The sequence below is a fragment of the Propithecus coquereli genome, unplaced genomic scaffold (genome assembly GCF_000956105.1).
Source record: "Propithecus coquereli isolate 6110/MARCELLA unplaced genomic scaffold, Pcoq_1.0 Scaffold111, whole genome shotgun sequence".
NCBI classification, from domain to species: Eukaryota; Metazoa; Chordata; class Mammalia; order Primates; family Indriidae; genus Propithecus; species Propithecus coquereli.
Window position 1 is genome coordinate 4,978,896 of NW_012135081.1, and position 15,966 is coordinate 4,994,861.

At 48.9% G+C, this 15,966-nt stretch overlaps 1 protein-coding gene across 1 annotated transcript; it reads left to right on the top strand.

Moving 5' to 3' along the window:
- Positions 1 to 313: 313 nt before the first annotated feature.
- COPZ1 (coatomer protein complex, subunit zeta 1) lies at positions 314 to 9,029 on the top strand. Its single transcript, XM_012652481.1, has 8 exons — positions 314 to 467; positions 1,789 to 1,870; positions 2,498 to 2,589; positions 3,899 to 3,954; positions 5,272 to 5,349; positions 5,499 to 5,550; positions 6,797 to 6,835; positions 7,638 to 9,029. Exons 1-8 carry the CDS (start codon positions 381 to 383, stop codon positions 7,683 to 7,685), a joined length of 534 nt encoding a protein of 177 aa, XP_012507935.1. The 5' UTR covers positions 314 to 380; the 3' UTR covers positions 7,686 to 9,029.
- The last annotated feature ends 6,937 nt before the right edge of the window (positions 9,030 to 15,966 follow it).

The window sequence follows — 15,966 nt, forward strand, 5'->3', positions numbered from 1 at the left end:
CCCTATTTTCAAATGGCCTTGTGCAGTGCCTATTAATTAATCTGATCACATCCCATACCCACCTGTGCATGGGAGACCAAGGAAGGAGGTTAATTTGGAAAATAACTGTACTATAATAACAGCATGACCTATCTTGATTAAACTCCCTGTGAATCAGAGAAACTGTTTTTCTGATGCTGCTTTGTAGTCTTTTGTTGAAATGCTCTCTCCTTCAATTCAGTTTACTTACCACTTGATCATTCTCAATGGGAAATGTCAAAATTTAACCATGTTGGGGTAAGGGACATATAGAGGCACCTCTGTATGCCTCGCAGCCCTAGTGGGATGAAGGGAAGGTATCTGGTTTGCCAGTGGTGGTGGGATCCTTCAGGACTGAAGGTATGTTCATATCTCTTCAGGAACCCTCCCTGTATACTGTCAAAGCTATCCTGATTCTGGACAATGATGGAGATCGACTTTTTGCCAAGGTGAGATTCCCTTTGAAATTAGTTTAGGAGCAGGACAAAGACTTATTCCGAGATTTGAATCTTGGGGCTGATCCTATTAACTCATATTCCTTGATAGTATAATTTCGAGAATTTTTCCATCTTGCCTTGACTACTCCAGATAAAACCTAAGTTTTCTTCTGTCCCTTAGTTGCCCTGCTTGCCTACTTGCTGTCCTCAGACTTTGACCTCCTTTTTTTTAATCAGCATTAGGATAGGGAAAAGCTTTGGAACCTTGGTTCCTAACAAAGCAGTTTCTAGATATTAGAGGCAGCCTGCCCATGTCCGTCACTCCTGTCCCCTTCCCTTCTACCTTGTCAACCTGCCTGGGTATTTCCAGGGTATTCTCTTGCAGTTACAGGGTTCCAATCCTAGATCTACAGTTATCATCAAGCTTGTGATGTTTCCAACTTTGGATCTGTTGAAAGAGAGCAGAAAGGACACCCCTCTCCCTTCCCTCCACATTCTCCCCCTCCTGTAGAAATTTCTTCTGTCCCTGGTGTATTAACTCTGGGCGAGCATAGCATAAATCAATCAGCAGGTAGAGATTAGTTTAGAATTCACCAGCTGTTCCTTCCTGTAATTGGATGTAACTATGCAGGACACCTTTTGAAACAGTTATCCAGTTACTAAATGCCAGACCTGTCATAGGTCTTCAGCTGACTGCGACGGATTAGCCCCTAAAGAGCAGAGCGATTTAGCAGCCAGCATCACCACCCCCTTGCCAGGGAGAGCCTTAGAGTGGGCTAAGTGATGTGCTAGATTGCCTCCTGCTTCTTTCAGTTTGCAGAAAAGAAAGCTAAGATATAAGAGACCATAGGGCAGGGTTTGCCTTTCTTTGGAGGAGGTTTTTGCAGCCTTTCCCCATTCCTCAGCTTCATATAATGAGGGAGGGCCTAAAGGAAGTATTCTCTGCTTCTAGTGTTTTGAGTATTCTCTGGCACTGCTCTGTGATATGGGGTAGCTCCTAGGCAGCACTTGATGAGAAGGGTCTTAGGAGCACTCTCCTAGAATGCAGACAGGAGCAGAGCCTTGTCATAGGGCTGTAGGCCTCTCCCCTCAGATAGTCTTAGAAATGTGAGGTGGGATTGCTTACAGCAGGGTCTGTAATTTTTATTTTTTAATTTGATTATTCACGGCCCATTCCCTGGCCCTGTAGTCCTTCCTTCTCCATGTCAATGTTTCTCCCTTGTCTCATGCCTTGAAGGAGAGAAATCTAAGATCCCAGGGTAAAACATAGTTACTAATCATTCTGGGCTTCCAGCTCTAATGACCCAACCCTGTTTCCTTTCCCTCTAACCAGTACTATGATGACACCTACCCCAGTGTCAAGGAGCAAAAGGCATTTGAGAAGAACATTTTCAACAAGACCCATCGGACTGACAGTAGGTCATTTTCCTTTCACTACTCCCTGTGTTGGGGGGAACCATGTGTTGGGAAGGGGGTGGCTGCAGGACTTTGCAGAAAGGATAAAATGACTCTCCCTCCTTTTTCTCTTTTTTTCCTCCTCCCCTCATATAATAAACTCTTCAGAAATGTAATGGGGAGGTGAGTGTACCTCACGCGGGAATACCGTGCTGGAAGGTTGGCTGTTAGCTACCTGTCTAGTCCCTGGATTTATGAGCCTCACTTGACAAATTTAACTGCAGCTCTGCTTATTGTACCGCATCCATTAGGGCAGGTAAATGGAAGTCTGTAAAGGTGACCGCTCTGCATTTTCACCTCCGAAGGATCGACTAGTATCCTGTCTCATATACAAGGAGGGAAATAAGTGTAGTGGGCAGGAGGAAGGGACGGGGTGGATAGAGGAGAAGATACATTTAGAATCCCCCAAGTTTATACTTCTCTTCTGCTACCACCCAAAAAAGAGCAGATCACTTCAGTCTTTGTAGGTTATTACAATCTGCCTTACCTCAGCCCAAAACAGCTGGATACCAGGAGTTCATGGTAACTCCTTCAGCTTCCTGATTTCGGGCCACCCACTGTTTCCACCTTTTTTTCCCCCCCACCAGGTGAAATTGCTCTCTTGGAAGGCCTGACAGTGGTGTACAAAAGCAGTATTGATCTCTATTTCTATGTGATTGGCAGCTCCTATGAAAATGAGGTGAGAATCCCCACCCCTCTTTGCTATCTCTGATTCTACTTCCTAAACCACAGGCAGTACATAGCCACTGGTTTGGGGGCCTGGTAGAGCCACATTCCTCTGCTTCACAAACATGGCCCAGCAAATGAATCAGCCTAGAAAGGAAGTTTTCTCAGATCTATCTTTTATCTCTGTGTAGTAAACTCCATATATGCATTAATACCCTTCCCCAGATGGTATAGTGTTTTTTAAGATAGATTTCTAAGGCGTAGTCAAGGTTGTGGGGTGGGAGGGGGAAATATTTGCTCCTGCTTTGAAGGGTCCATACCTGAGTTTGGGTCAGTTAGCCAATGCCCTGGGGTCATGTTGAAGCCATACATTCTGAATGGGTCACTTGAGAAGACTGTGGATATAGTCCTAACTTGCTTCCTATATGCAGGAAAAGCTATTTGCCTCTGGTAGCAACTTCTAGGTGAGTAAATAAGTAAAAATAAGCCCCCAGGTAATTTGAGGCAGAAGTAAAAGTTTGAGAGAATCAACTCTTACTGAGCTCCTATTATTGCTATAAGTGCTTTGTAAAATACATTTGTTTGTTTGTTTTAAGAGACAGGTGGGGAGGGAGTGTCTCAGGGTGGGGGTGGGTGTCTGGCTGTGTTGTGCAGGCTTGTCTCTAACTACCTAACTACACCTCAGCCTCCCAAGTAGCTGGAATTACTGGCACCTGCCTGGCTTACAATACATTGTTATTTCAACCTTGTACATTTCTATGAATTGTAGAAGAACATTAGTGCCTTTGTATTACAGATGAGGAAACCAAACCATAAAGAACCACATCAGATTACTTGTATTTGACCATTGTAAAACTACAAAAGCGGCAGTTTCATGTGATTCAACCAAATAACTTTTTCAGGGTCACACATCTAGAAAATGGCTCAGCTGGGATTCAAGCCCAGATCTGTCTGACTCAAAAGCCTATGCTCTTTCCACTAACTCTGCAGCCTTCCTCTGACCTCAGTTATTGCTTGGTTAATGATCTCTCTACCTAAGACATCAGGTAACACATATACAGTTGGTAAACACATGCAGAGGACCATGACAGGAAAGTTCTGTTTGAACTTTTGGCTAAAAGAGATGTCAAATTGTAGAATCATATAGCAGAATTTATTTCTGTAAGAAATCACAGGTCCTCTTCCTGTGTGTTCTCACTTCCACCTTATGTTTTTTGTCCTTTGTGAAAGCCTGTGTCTTTTGAGGCTTAATGAATTAAAGGGTTTTGTTTTTAGATGGCAGCTTTGAGGTCATTGAACCTTATCCTTCTGTCTCCCGACAGCTGATGCTTATGGCTGTTCTGAACTGCCTCTTCGACTCACTGAGCCAGATGCTGAGGTGAGCAGGCCATTCTTAACATCAGTATGGAAGAGAAAGTAACTATTCTTCAGGCCCAGGGATTTGTGGGGGATTGGCAGAGGCTCAAGGGAGTTGATTTAGTTTAAGAAGTTGGGCTTATTATTTCAGAGTAATTCACGCTGATGGGGAGGACTGAATGAAGAGCATGTCCTTCCCATGGACATCTCTTACTAAGGAAGGGGATTAGGAGGGAGCAGAATCTTCACCTCTGTGTCTACTCTTATAATCCCCCATGGCTCTGTCAAAGTTCTAAGCACCCTCAGGATGCTTTCCTGGGCTTCATTCTTTACATTAGAAATAGAGAAAGGGCAAGCAGAAAAAGTGTCCCAGACAAAGCATCGGTACCTTGGGAATGGAAGCAGCACTTGAAATTTTCAGTTCTAGCCCTGAGTTTTTCCCTTCTATAGAATAGAACAATGTGCCATTTACTCTCCTCCCTTTCCACCTCCCCACTGGCCCTCTGGTTTCCATGTAGATGGGCAATAGAAGAAATATAAGATACTTTTCTTGAAAATATCCAGGGCTCTGAATTTCATTCCCCCAGCAGCTCCCAAGTGAACCCAGTACAGACAGCCCTCCGGAGCAGAACAGCAGGCGCCCTCAGGCCCACAAAATCAGCAGGGCAAATGGCTCAGATTTCCTCAGGAAGAGGATAATTTATTTCTTAGCCAGGTGAATGAATAGACTTCATTTCGGGTAATCTAGTGAAAGAGTCAAGCTGACGGATGTGACAGGCCACATGCACCAACCACCGGATCTGAGGCTGGTACGTGCAGCCCTGACCGTTCCCAGCCCCCGTGTCGAGCTTCTTTTCAGGGCCTGAGCAGAGCTGGTAAGGGAGGGGGAGTAGGGGAGCAGAAAGATGCTTTGGAGGTTTGTCAGAGCTTGAGTGCAAATAGGGTTTGCATTCAACCCCTTCCCACTTCCTACAACCTCCAGATTGAGTCTTAGCTCTGTTTATTTCCTTTTTCCACCCACTGATGTCAGTGTTTATGAGCAATATCATGAGCAGCATCATGGCAGGTAGGAAAGAAATAATAGCTGTGGAGAATCAACCCTTGAATAGTCAGAATTGACTATTTTTTGAATTTCCAGAAATCTCTGATCCTTACTCAGCAAACAAAAGTAGGAAGGGGTTTAGAGTGGATTAGCTAAAAAATTCTTCACCTTATTTACTTCTTTGTCTGTGTGGTTGATGGAGACATTTATTGGTCTAGTTTAGGATCCCTGATTCAGACAATGTCCTGGGATTCCTTTCACACACAGGCTGGTTTTTCTTTTCTCTCGGGGATGCAGGAAAAATGTAGAAAAGCGAGCTCTGCTGGAGAACATGGAGGGTCTCTTCTTGGCTGTGGATGAAATTGTAGATGGAGGGTGAGTTCTCTGACCTCCCTGGATCTGGGGTGAGGGAGTAGGGTAAACTGCCCCTGTCTTAAGCAGGCTGAGTGGCCAGAGGTCCCGTCCCTACAGTAAGTTGGTCTTTAGGGACAGAGTGAACAGTGATCTCTTCTTTGTCTTTGTAGAGTGATCCTAGAGAGCGATCCCCAGCAAGTGGTACACCGGGTGGCGTTAAGGGTAAGCAAGAATGTTTCCTTGCATCCCCCCATCTATTCACGAACACCCTCCAGAGCCACACCTGCTGAATGTGTCTACGGGTCAGGGCTTATAGAATATATACAGTCTTCTCTTTTCCTTTCAAATACATACAGCCTTCTCCTTTCCTTCCTTTCTCATTGTCCCAAAGAAGGGAAGCTGAAGGAACTTATTTCTGCCCGTAACATGGTGCCTAGCATCATCTCATACAATCTTTGCACAAAGTGGACATTTAATATACATTGAATGAATGATGAAATAAAACAGACTGTAATATGCATGGTTCTGAAACTATAAAAGAACTTGAAGTTGGCTTATTCCCTTCTTTGGCGATGGATCCAATCATCTGAGGCAGAGGAGTGCCTTTCTTGTCTTTTAAAATTTTATGTAACTGAGGGTAATACCTCTCCGTCAGAAAGTACTTACTTGCTAGAACCTCAGTCTTCTTTGGTATTAGTGATATCAGAAAGGGTCCTCTGAGTTAACCATAGAAGTCTCTGAGTCTGCTGGGGAGATAATGGTGGTTGCAGAGAGAGCCCACTAGCAAATTATGGGGGTGCAGAGACGTCTGAGCAAAGCAAACCTTTCCATTCACAGAATGTCCTGGCTCTGACCTCCACAGAGTGAGGGCTGACAGTACTGGGTAATGGGAAATCTTCTCCCTTAACTGCAGTGGGCTCTATTTGCATAGTTTAATCTTCTCCTCTAACATATGTCTCTATGTGGCAAGAGAGAGGGGGCCCCCCCAACTCCCCCTTTCTCTTCTCAGGCTGCTGTTGCAGCAGTTTATTTCTTCAAATTAACATGCAGTCGTTACCCATCAGGCCTTGCGGGATCTGTTAAACTACCCCTGGCTCCCCCTCATCCTTTCCCTAGCAATATTGATATTCAGGTAAGGTCTTGCCTGACTAGGGAATCAGGTCCCCCATTCCCAAGTTGAGAGAGTTGAGCATCAGATAACCTGATGATTACTTGGAATGGGATAAATCTTGTAAGAAGTCCTCCTGCCTTAAAATGGAGGATGGATGAAATGACCCTTTTTTGTTCATGGTCCCTCTGACCAAGTAAAATTGTGGCTACACTAATCCCTAAAAGAGACTGAGAAGTTTAGGGAATCTGCACTTTGCTTCAGTTTAAAAGATCACCTTTTTCTTCTCTACTACCAGACTCCAATCAGGTCTTACTCGAGCTTTCTCCCATACTAAATGCTTGTCTCTCTGTGCCACAGGGTGAAGATGTCCCCCTCACGGAGCAGACTGTGTCTCAGGTATGACTTTCTCCATTCTTCCTTTCTAGATGGATTGAATCACTAAAGAGGCTAGAATAGCATTTCACCCCTACCTGCCAGGTCTGAATGAGACTAGAGGACTGAAGACACATCTTTGATCCCTCTTATTCCTGAGAACTGGGACTCATGTAGCCAAACACTCCCTAGCCCCACTCCTCTCCCAGTTTCTTGTGAGCAGTGGCTGTCAGCTTTGCTCTGTACCCTTCAAACCCTCCCTGCCTGATGCCTCATTCAGTGATTTATTCCTCAGCAGAGGCTCGCCTTAAGCAGATGGTCTCTGTGCGTGTGGGTACACTCTCTCTCTCTTTCTCTTATTATTCAAATGAGGGCTAAGCTGGAAATGCGTATTCCAGAATATGCAGCTTTTGCAGATCCATCTTGCTATCTTGACTGCAGATAGATTGTCTACCTGATGCAGGGGGCAAGGGAGGGGTTCTCTTTTCTACCCACTTGGAATTTTTGCCAAGAAGTCCATCTGGATGTGGTAACCACCCCCTGCCTTTTTAACATATGTCTAATAACCCCCAGTTTTTTTCTTTCCTCCCAGGTATACCTCTTCTCTCTTCAGCCCCCCAGTGGATTTGAATTTTTTTGGAATTTCCCAAACTGAAAATCCTCTAGGGCCTTAGAGAGCTTCTTCCCATTCCTCTACCCTTGAGGATTTTCTATTCCCCATTCTTCTAAGGACAGGGAAGGCAAGTGAGGGGAAGGAGATCCCCAACCCCCATCCCCACCCTGGCCTCTCAGCAAGCCTCCCTCAATGCTGCCCTTGTCTCTGCAGGTGCTGCAGTCAGCCAAAGAACAGATCAAGTGGTCACTCCTTCGATGAAGACCTCACTGTTCCTGGCTCCTCACTCGCCTAAAACAAAAATCCACGTCTGCTGTGAATTCTCATCCAGTCCCCCAACTGATACTCTCAGGGCCATCTTAGGGATCATAGGGATCCTTAAATCTCCATCCTGTCTGTGGTGGTCCCCCCATCCCAAACCCTAAACCCCCCTACACACTTCCCATTCCTTCCTACTCTTTGCAGTACTGGGATAAAGCTCCCAGCAGGCTTGGATACAGGGCAGGGGAAGCACCCTCTTCCTATCTGGGCTGGATTATGCTCCCATGCTCTCCTACCCCCTTATTTTCTCCTCGACTTCCGTGCCCTAGCTACACTTCAGATCAAAGCAGGAGAACGAACGTGCTGAGTGTTTTCCTCCCTTTGCCTTTGCCCAGCCATCATCCCAAGAGCCCATATGTCCAGCAAGGGGAGGGAGAGAGAATTCCTTTTTATAGAATGAGTGGGGGTGGGGATGGGTAGGGATGTATCCAGTGTCAGGCGCAGCCCCACTTACGGGCTCAGCATTTTCTCCTATTCCTTCTTACTGTCCTGTCTTCCACCTTGGAAAAGAGATTGGGAATAGCTCATAGGGAGGGGACAGAGAGGTAGAAGCAGTGATTTAAATTTTATTGGATAGACTTTATAAAATTCATTCCTCTACCCTGATCCTGGCGTATAGCTTCAAAACTGCTGTGGTGAGTGTCCATCTCTTGGTCGGCTACTCGCCTTCACTCTCTGCCTAAATATCCATGGGATCTTTGCATGGTTTGTGCCCTCTGTGTCCTGCAGCAAAGCCAGTCCCTGGAACTAAAACTGCAGTCTAATCTTGGGAAGGAAGAGTTTCTGCTCAGAACTGGAGAAAGTGGAATTTATGACTCGGGCCTCTATGCTCTCTTGGTCCCCTCAGCTCCCCCACAGCATTTACTCCTCTGCCTTGGGTCTGCAATCTGCTGCTTAACCCTGTCCTCTCTCTGCCTCAACCTTACATCCAAGCAGTAGGTCTGGGCTGTTGCCCCTGCGTTGCTGAGAGTGGTGCCTTTCTTCATAAAACCTTTGGGATTTGGATTTCCCCAGGAAGATGGAGAATGGAACTCCCACTCTTATGTCTAATCTTACCTCTCGACCCAAAACTTCCTCCCCACAAAAATGTCTTAACCTTCCTGAGATTTAAACATTCTGCGCCACCCACTAACTGCCAGTTCTTCAACACTGAAGTGGGGCAGACAACTGGGCATACTTAAGGGGGTATCTTTGTGTAAGAGATGTATGGAGCCAGGAGATAGCCACCTTCATATACTGCTCTGTGCAAACAGGAATAAAACAGATTTCTTTTTCCAAACTGCCTTTGTGTGATGTTTCTTTTCCTCTTCCTCTCTTTTTGGCAGCTACCACTATTCCTCTAGCCCCCGCCTCACTCCCCATCTTATAATATTTCTTCCCTGCTACCTCAGAGACTCCCCAGCAATCCCCCCCATCCCTAATTTACGGGGCTGTTTGCCTCCTTGGCATCTCTCCGTCCCCTCGCCTGGAAATTGGCGCCAGGGGTGGGGTGGGGATGGTATTTTCTCAGTGGGAGTCCCAGGGAACTGAGTTCTTCCCCCACCACCCCCAAAGCCAGCTGCCTGGGCTCCCGCCTCAGCCATTAGTAACCCGGAGACGCGCACCTGCGTGGGGGCTCTCCTCCAGCCCCTGCTCCCTTCCTACACCTCCCACTCCTGCTCTGAAACGGCGCTGAGCGGGTTATTTATCGGAGCCAGTGCTGCTCCAGAAGGTCAGGACGGTGGTGTAAATAACCTCTTCTCGCCATTTCCCCGTCCCTCCAGAGCCTGCTCCCCTCCCCCTCCTCCACCTTTATTCGCACAAATGAATGTGGCTGGGCTGGCGCAGAGCCTGGCCCTGCATCTTAATGGGGCGGTGAGCTCACAAGATGGATTTAGCTGGGGGTTTTATGGTTGCCGCGGCGACAAGAGAATGCTTTGGTTTTCTTTCCCCCTTCTTCTGCAGGACTTTAAGGAGGAGGGAGTGTGGGGAGTCTCCTCTCCACTGCAATTCGAAGGGTCTCCTTCTCAGTCACCTCTACTGCTCATAAAATGGGCCTGCAATTCTAGGATTAAGTAAGAGAGACCAAATTAGTATCTCAGATGGGAAAGGATGAGGGAAGGAAGGTAACAGGAATGAGGAGAACCTCTCTAGCATCAGGACTTGAAATTCAGAGTCGTCCAGTCTTGCCTGCTATTCTATGAAAACCTGACAATTAAGCTCACCAACCGTAGGGCCCCTGTGCCCAGGATCTCCCTCAGCAGGTAGAAAAGAAAAATGCCTGGGTGTACCGCCTCTGTCTGCAATCCTGTATTGAAAGTTGGGGTGCAGGAGAGGTTGGATGAGGGCTGAGTACCTCTTTTGTCTTTGCTTGTCTGAGCTGGGGACAAGCAGTGCCCAGCTTTACCGCCCTTAATCTTCCTACTCATCACCCAGCATTGATGAGTGGCAGAAGGGTAGTGTCTGTTCCAGAGCTGGGGGTAGGGATCAGTGATGGTGTGGAGAGTGGAGATCTATTCAGTTCTCAAACTTGAATTCTCAGCTTCAGTTTCCCCAGCCTGGCCTGGTTTGAACTTCTCCTGCCTTCTCTTTCCCCCTAGGAATGGAACTTTGGTGCCCTGTCCTACCCAGTCCTCTGGCCAGCAATTTTCTTTTGGGACAATGAGCAAACCCATCGCTGGCACTGACTGAAGCAGAGACTGGGGAGCAGGCTCTAGTTATCTCCCTCCCTTGGTCTCTTTCTGTCTGATTGTGAGCTTCTGTCTTTCTGTTTGTGAGCTTCTCCCTCTTTGCCTGGGGACCCTAGGAGGCCCCTCCTCTCCTCTCCCCCTTTTCCTCCCCTTTGGCTGGGAAAGTGACTACAGCCTGAACAGTGCCAGACACCTGCCTGCCAGATGTGGCGATTCCCCATTCCCCCGCAATGTCTATCCTTTCCCCACCCCACTGAGCTCAGGCAGAGGGAGCCCCCCCACAGGGTGATTTACTGCAGCAGCCTCTCTTCCTCAAGTGCCCCCTCAGGCTGCTCTCCCTCCCCCTGGTGCCCAGGCCTCCTCTTTTCCCACCATGTCCTGCAGTCGCCTTCCTGATAGAGCCTCCTCCCACTCCCACTCCCACTCCAGGGTGCTGGGCTGTGTAAGCCCCAGCTCCGGGACTAGAGGAGGAACGCATGGGGCAAGGGTGATTGGCCTCTGTTTCACCCATGGGAGAGTACATCAGCAACAGGGCTGAGGACTGTGGCAGCCAGCACTGATGTCATTCTCACTAGGGAAGGAAGGAAGGTGACAGGGGAGGAGGAGGTGAATGGGGAGGCAACCAGCACTCCAAGACTGTCTGCAGAGGAGAAAAGAGGTCTCTGAGAACTTCCTAGGCAGGCGAGAGAGACCAGAATTGCGGCTGCCTGGTGGACATCTCATCTTTGTTTCTCTGGCGACGTCTCCAAACCTTGTCTCTGGATCTGTATCTCAATATGACTCAGTAGATTCCCCTCAGCTCCTCCCTTCACACTAACCCCATACACATACTTAGAGGGAACCTAAGTCCTTACCCCCTTCTCTTTAGTGTTTGCTCTTCTGTCTTTTCTTGATCAGTCTCTTCCCTCCCATTTCACTGCTACTCCCTCAGTTGTGCTTCTCTCTCTGCTCACCTCCTGGCCTCTCCCTGCCCCACTTCCATCCCCTAGCATAGCCCAGTATGATTCCCAGACCTCCCACCAAAGCAGGGACTCAGAGCCCCTTTTTTTCCTTCCCATTCCTCCTTGCAACCAGACTACCAAAGGTCCCCCCTTGGCCAGAACAGGGTTCTGGGGTGGGACTGAGGTAGGAGGATGACTGGGCTGAAGAGTAGCAGAGATAGGACAGATCGAGAGGCCAAAAAAGTAGGGGAGGGGGAGGAGGGGGACAAGAAGATGGAAAGAGAAACATAATGAGAGAGAAAAGGTGATCATTGAGAGACAGAGAGGCAGAGGCTGAGAGTTAGTAGAAAGCGAGAATAAAAAACCAGGACAGTGAGAGAAAGAAAGCAAGACTGAGCAGAGGAAAAGAATGGAGAGATGGAGGCAGGAAAGTCATAGCAAGAGAAGGCCACTGGGGAGGGGCCGGGGAAGGGGCAGGCTGGCTCTCCTGGGCTCCCTCATGGTGAACGGTCATAAATCCTGTGTGTATTTATGCACATGTGCACACGGCACACGTGTGTAGGGGTGTGTAGGGGTCTGCAGTGGGGATACAGTGATTCCCACAATATTATTTTCCCATTTCTTTCAGCCGCCTCTTTCCTTGAGGCACCCCATACAAAACCCCTATCTCCTGGTATTCCTGATGCTCCAGGGGCCACTCTGAAGGTATTTCCACATCTCAGGAATCCTGGCTTTCTCACTTGGAATGCAGGCCTGCTGGAATGTCCAGGATCTGTAGAATCCAGAGGCCCCATCCCCTCACTGCCCACCCCCCATGCCTGCCCACCAGCTGCTCCTGTCCATCTTCTCCTCCCACTCTCCTTGTATCTCCTCCACACTGACCCCTCCCCCAGCCCTGACCCCCAGCCCGCCTGGGGCCTGGGTTAGAGGGGAAACAAAGACAGGATTTATCACCAGTATTGAGAAGCAGCCAGAGACCAGAGCTGCCGGCAATGGCTGACCTCCCTGGGATGGGAGGGAGCACCAGGCCAGATACTGGGAGGCTGGAAGCCTGGGTTCTAGTGGCTCCTACTCACAACACCCAACTTTTCCCACTCCAGCCTTGCTCTCTCCCTTGTCTCCAAAGACTTAGAAAACAGAGAAGAGGATGACCCTGAGGTGATGGAAGAGATGAGATTTATGTCTTAGGGTTATTCTCTTATGGATACGGAGGAGGACTCAGAAACCAGGGCAATCAGGCACCAATTATTTCCAGGACTAGGAAAGAGTTCAGGTCTAATACTGCAACAGATGAGATGCAGAGGATTTTCCCTCTAATATAGAGAGGGACTTCTCAAGAACAGGCCTTGACTGACAGTAGGGAGGGAAATAGGGGTGTTTATGGGTCCTGAAAGACGGGAGACACAGTCTCACCTGAAAGCAAAGAAAGAAATGAATTTGCCAAGGGTTACTTCTAGCTTCAGCCCCTCTGAGACAGCCTTCCTCCCTGAGATCCCCAACTCCCTCCCCAGAAGTATAAGGAGCAGTTGGACCCTGCCTTTACAGTAAATAGGCTATTGGCCTGAAATTGTCTCTACTCAGCAGACAGGGAGTGTGCTTCAGGAGAGGGAACGGTATGATCCAGGAGTTTCCGAGAAACCAGATTGTATATCTTCCAGTGGACAGCTCCCGCAGCATCCCTAGCTGCCCGTGGAGGCCCACCACCAGCCCCTCCAGAATCTCAGTGTGTCAGGGGCCTTCATAAACCCAACTCAGAAGCTCTTGTGCCTCTTCCAGCCCCTGGCAACCAACATCCTGCCTGCTGCCTTCACCCTACTGTCCTGGGAGAAGGCTGCTAAAGTTAACTCCAAGTGAGAAGAAGGTGGAAGGAAGAGAAACTGAGGGAACTGGGAGTTTCCAATCTACCAGTCTCTCACCACAATCCCACCAACCCATTCCCACCTGGGTCTGGTGAAGGAAAATTTCTTCCGCTCTTCTCTCCTGGAAACTGAAAACCATTCTCTCAAATTCTGATGGAAAGCCCAAAACTGTAAATTTCAGTGGGAAGAGGCCAGGGATTGAGAGGAGGGATTGGGAGAGGACAAAAGAATTGGGGCGTGGGGTGGGCACACTGTGTAAGGAAGAAACAGGAAAAGGGAGAAGAGAGCATGTCTTTTTTCCTCACTCCCCCTTCCCCCAATTGAGGAGGCAGATTTACAGCCTTGGTTTGGGGAGGGGGGGTGAGCATAAGGAAGACAGATCTGCAGTTCTGCCCTCTGAGTGTCTGGGTACTTAGCTTTAACTCCCCCATTAGCATCAATCCCCATCTTGCTGCCCATCCGTCTTCTGACATCAGCTCCTTCCCCTCTCTGTAGCCCAGGCTTTCTGACCCTAAGTGGCTCTTAAAGGGCCAGTCTAGACCCTTCTCTCCCCCTCATCCCCGCTCCAGGCAGCAGTCTGGTGTGTGTATGAATGTGCCCTGTAACCAGCCCCGCTAAGGCCATAGTGGATGGAGGGAATGGTGTGGGGGGATGGGAGGGCGGGTGACTCTTTCCCAGCTCTCTCTGTTCTACTTAGACCTCCCTTATATCATTGACCCCCATCTTTGTTAACTACCTACCCAAGCTCAGAGCAAGCCCTCCTATTGGACGGGGAGTCACAGACACATGGCTCCTGAGCTGAGGGCTGGAGAAGGCATGTGGATCCACAGGCAGATCCTTTCTCCCTCCCTCGTTTCCTGGAGGCCCAGGGCAAGGGATGTCAAGAACTACTGGCTGTTTTTAATTCTCAGCCAGCAGTGGGGGTGGACAGGTTGGGGGCTGAGACTCCTAGGAGATGCCCTGAGCCCTACATTCCTAGCCTCCTTTCCCAGGGATCCAGGCTGTGGTCTGTGGGAGGTGGGGGATTTCAAATCTTCTTCTCCCTGTGAGGGAGGTGACAAGCCAGAGAAATCTGCCTCCTAATTTCCTGGCTTCTCTCCTCTATTCCTCAGCAACTGAGCTTAAGGGGACAGAGGGGAAACGGGTTTCTCCCCATCTTCTACAAAAATGCTGTAACTGCACTCCAGGGGCTATAAGAATGCCAGGATGCTTGGAAAGTTCCTCCCCTATCTGCCTTCAATCCTTTCTGCTGCAAAGCTCTGCAGTCCTCTGAGGGGCTCTCCAGGATAGTCAAACTCCCTTCCTGATATCTGAAACCCATTCCCCACCTCCCTCCTCTGGCTCAGGATGAGAGGGAATTAGTGGGTGGGGGCCTTGGGAAAGTGGCCATGTTAAATATAGGAGCCCCCATCTGCACCCCCCATGGTCCCTTATTTATCACCTTCCAGACCTCACTCTCAAAGAAGCATAAATATTCCTAATTCCTGAAGGCCAACAACCCTGGACTCATAAATTTAACTGGGGAGGTGGGCAAGGGGGAGGAGTGAGGTGTATGGAATGGGGAGCCTACTGCAGCCTTGAGGAAGCAGAATGTCTCCTGTGGGAGGCGCCTAGCTTGTCCCAATGCAGACACCAATGGGTCTGCATAGAGAAGAGGAGTAGGAGTCCTTTCTCTCAATATTTCCTCTGGGGATTAGTCTTTTTTTCACTGCACCCTGCTCTCCCTCCAGACCCCCAAATCCCTCACCCTTAGGTCTGGTTCATTAGTTCTCTATCCTTCTCCCTCCCTCTTTGCTTTGGTATTACCTTCCAGTTGTCCTTTCCTGCTTCTCGCTCTCATCTTTTTTAATTAAAAAAATGTTTTCCCCTGATATTAAGAATCAGTCCAACCTTTTACCTCTCTATTGTGCCTTTCTCTATGTCTTTGCTCCTCTCTTAAGCTTTAAGCCTTTCTCTTTTCAGAGCCGTTCGTTCGTTGTCTGAAAAGGAAATTTCCGTCTCTTATTCAGTCTGGATAGTGAGGTTTGAAAAGAAAAGTCCCTCTCAGTGCTCGGATCTTCCCGCTTTAGCCCATTTGCCCCCTCAGATATGCCCTTTCCCTTCAGTCTCTCCTTTCTTCTCTTAGGACGCTCCTCCCCTTATCTCCGCAACCCTCTCTCCCTCAGCCTTTTCTTTCTGTCATCATTTTGCCCCCTCAGTTTCCCCTTCACTCCAGTTCAGTATCCCCTCTCCCTGTTCAGTCTCCTCTCCTCTTCCTGCTCGACCCCTACCGCACCCCTCAGGCTCCCCCGCCCACCGGTACCCCTCCAGACCCCATCTTCCCTTCAGTTCCCACCACCACACCCCATTTTCCCCTCCCAGTGCACGCAAGGAGGAGGGGGCTTGAGGAACAGGTAGAGGGAGCACAATTCCTTGAGGCGAGGGAAAGAAAGAAGAGAAAAAGCAGGGGAGAGGGAGAGAGAAGCGGTGGCGAGGGGAGGGGCATCCTCATTCCCCAGCTGCGCCCCCTCCCCACCCCCTACCCCCGCAGCCACTGAGCCATAAATCAGGGCCAAGGCGGTTTAGCCAATGGTAGAGTGACTCGTAAATCGGCCTGTCAAGCTCAGCCAATGAGAGGCGGCGTTAAATCAAGTTCTGTCAGCGCTTGGCCAATGAAAGGCCCTGGGCTGACCATAAATCTGCCTGTAAGAGACAGCGAAAGAGAGAGAGTGTGCAAACGAGCAAGAGCAGCCGGGCGGGGGATTGGGGGGCG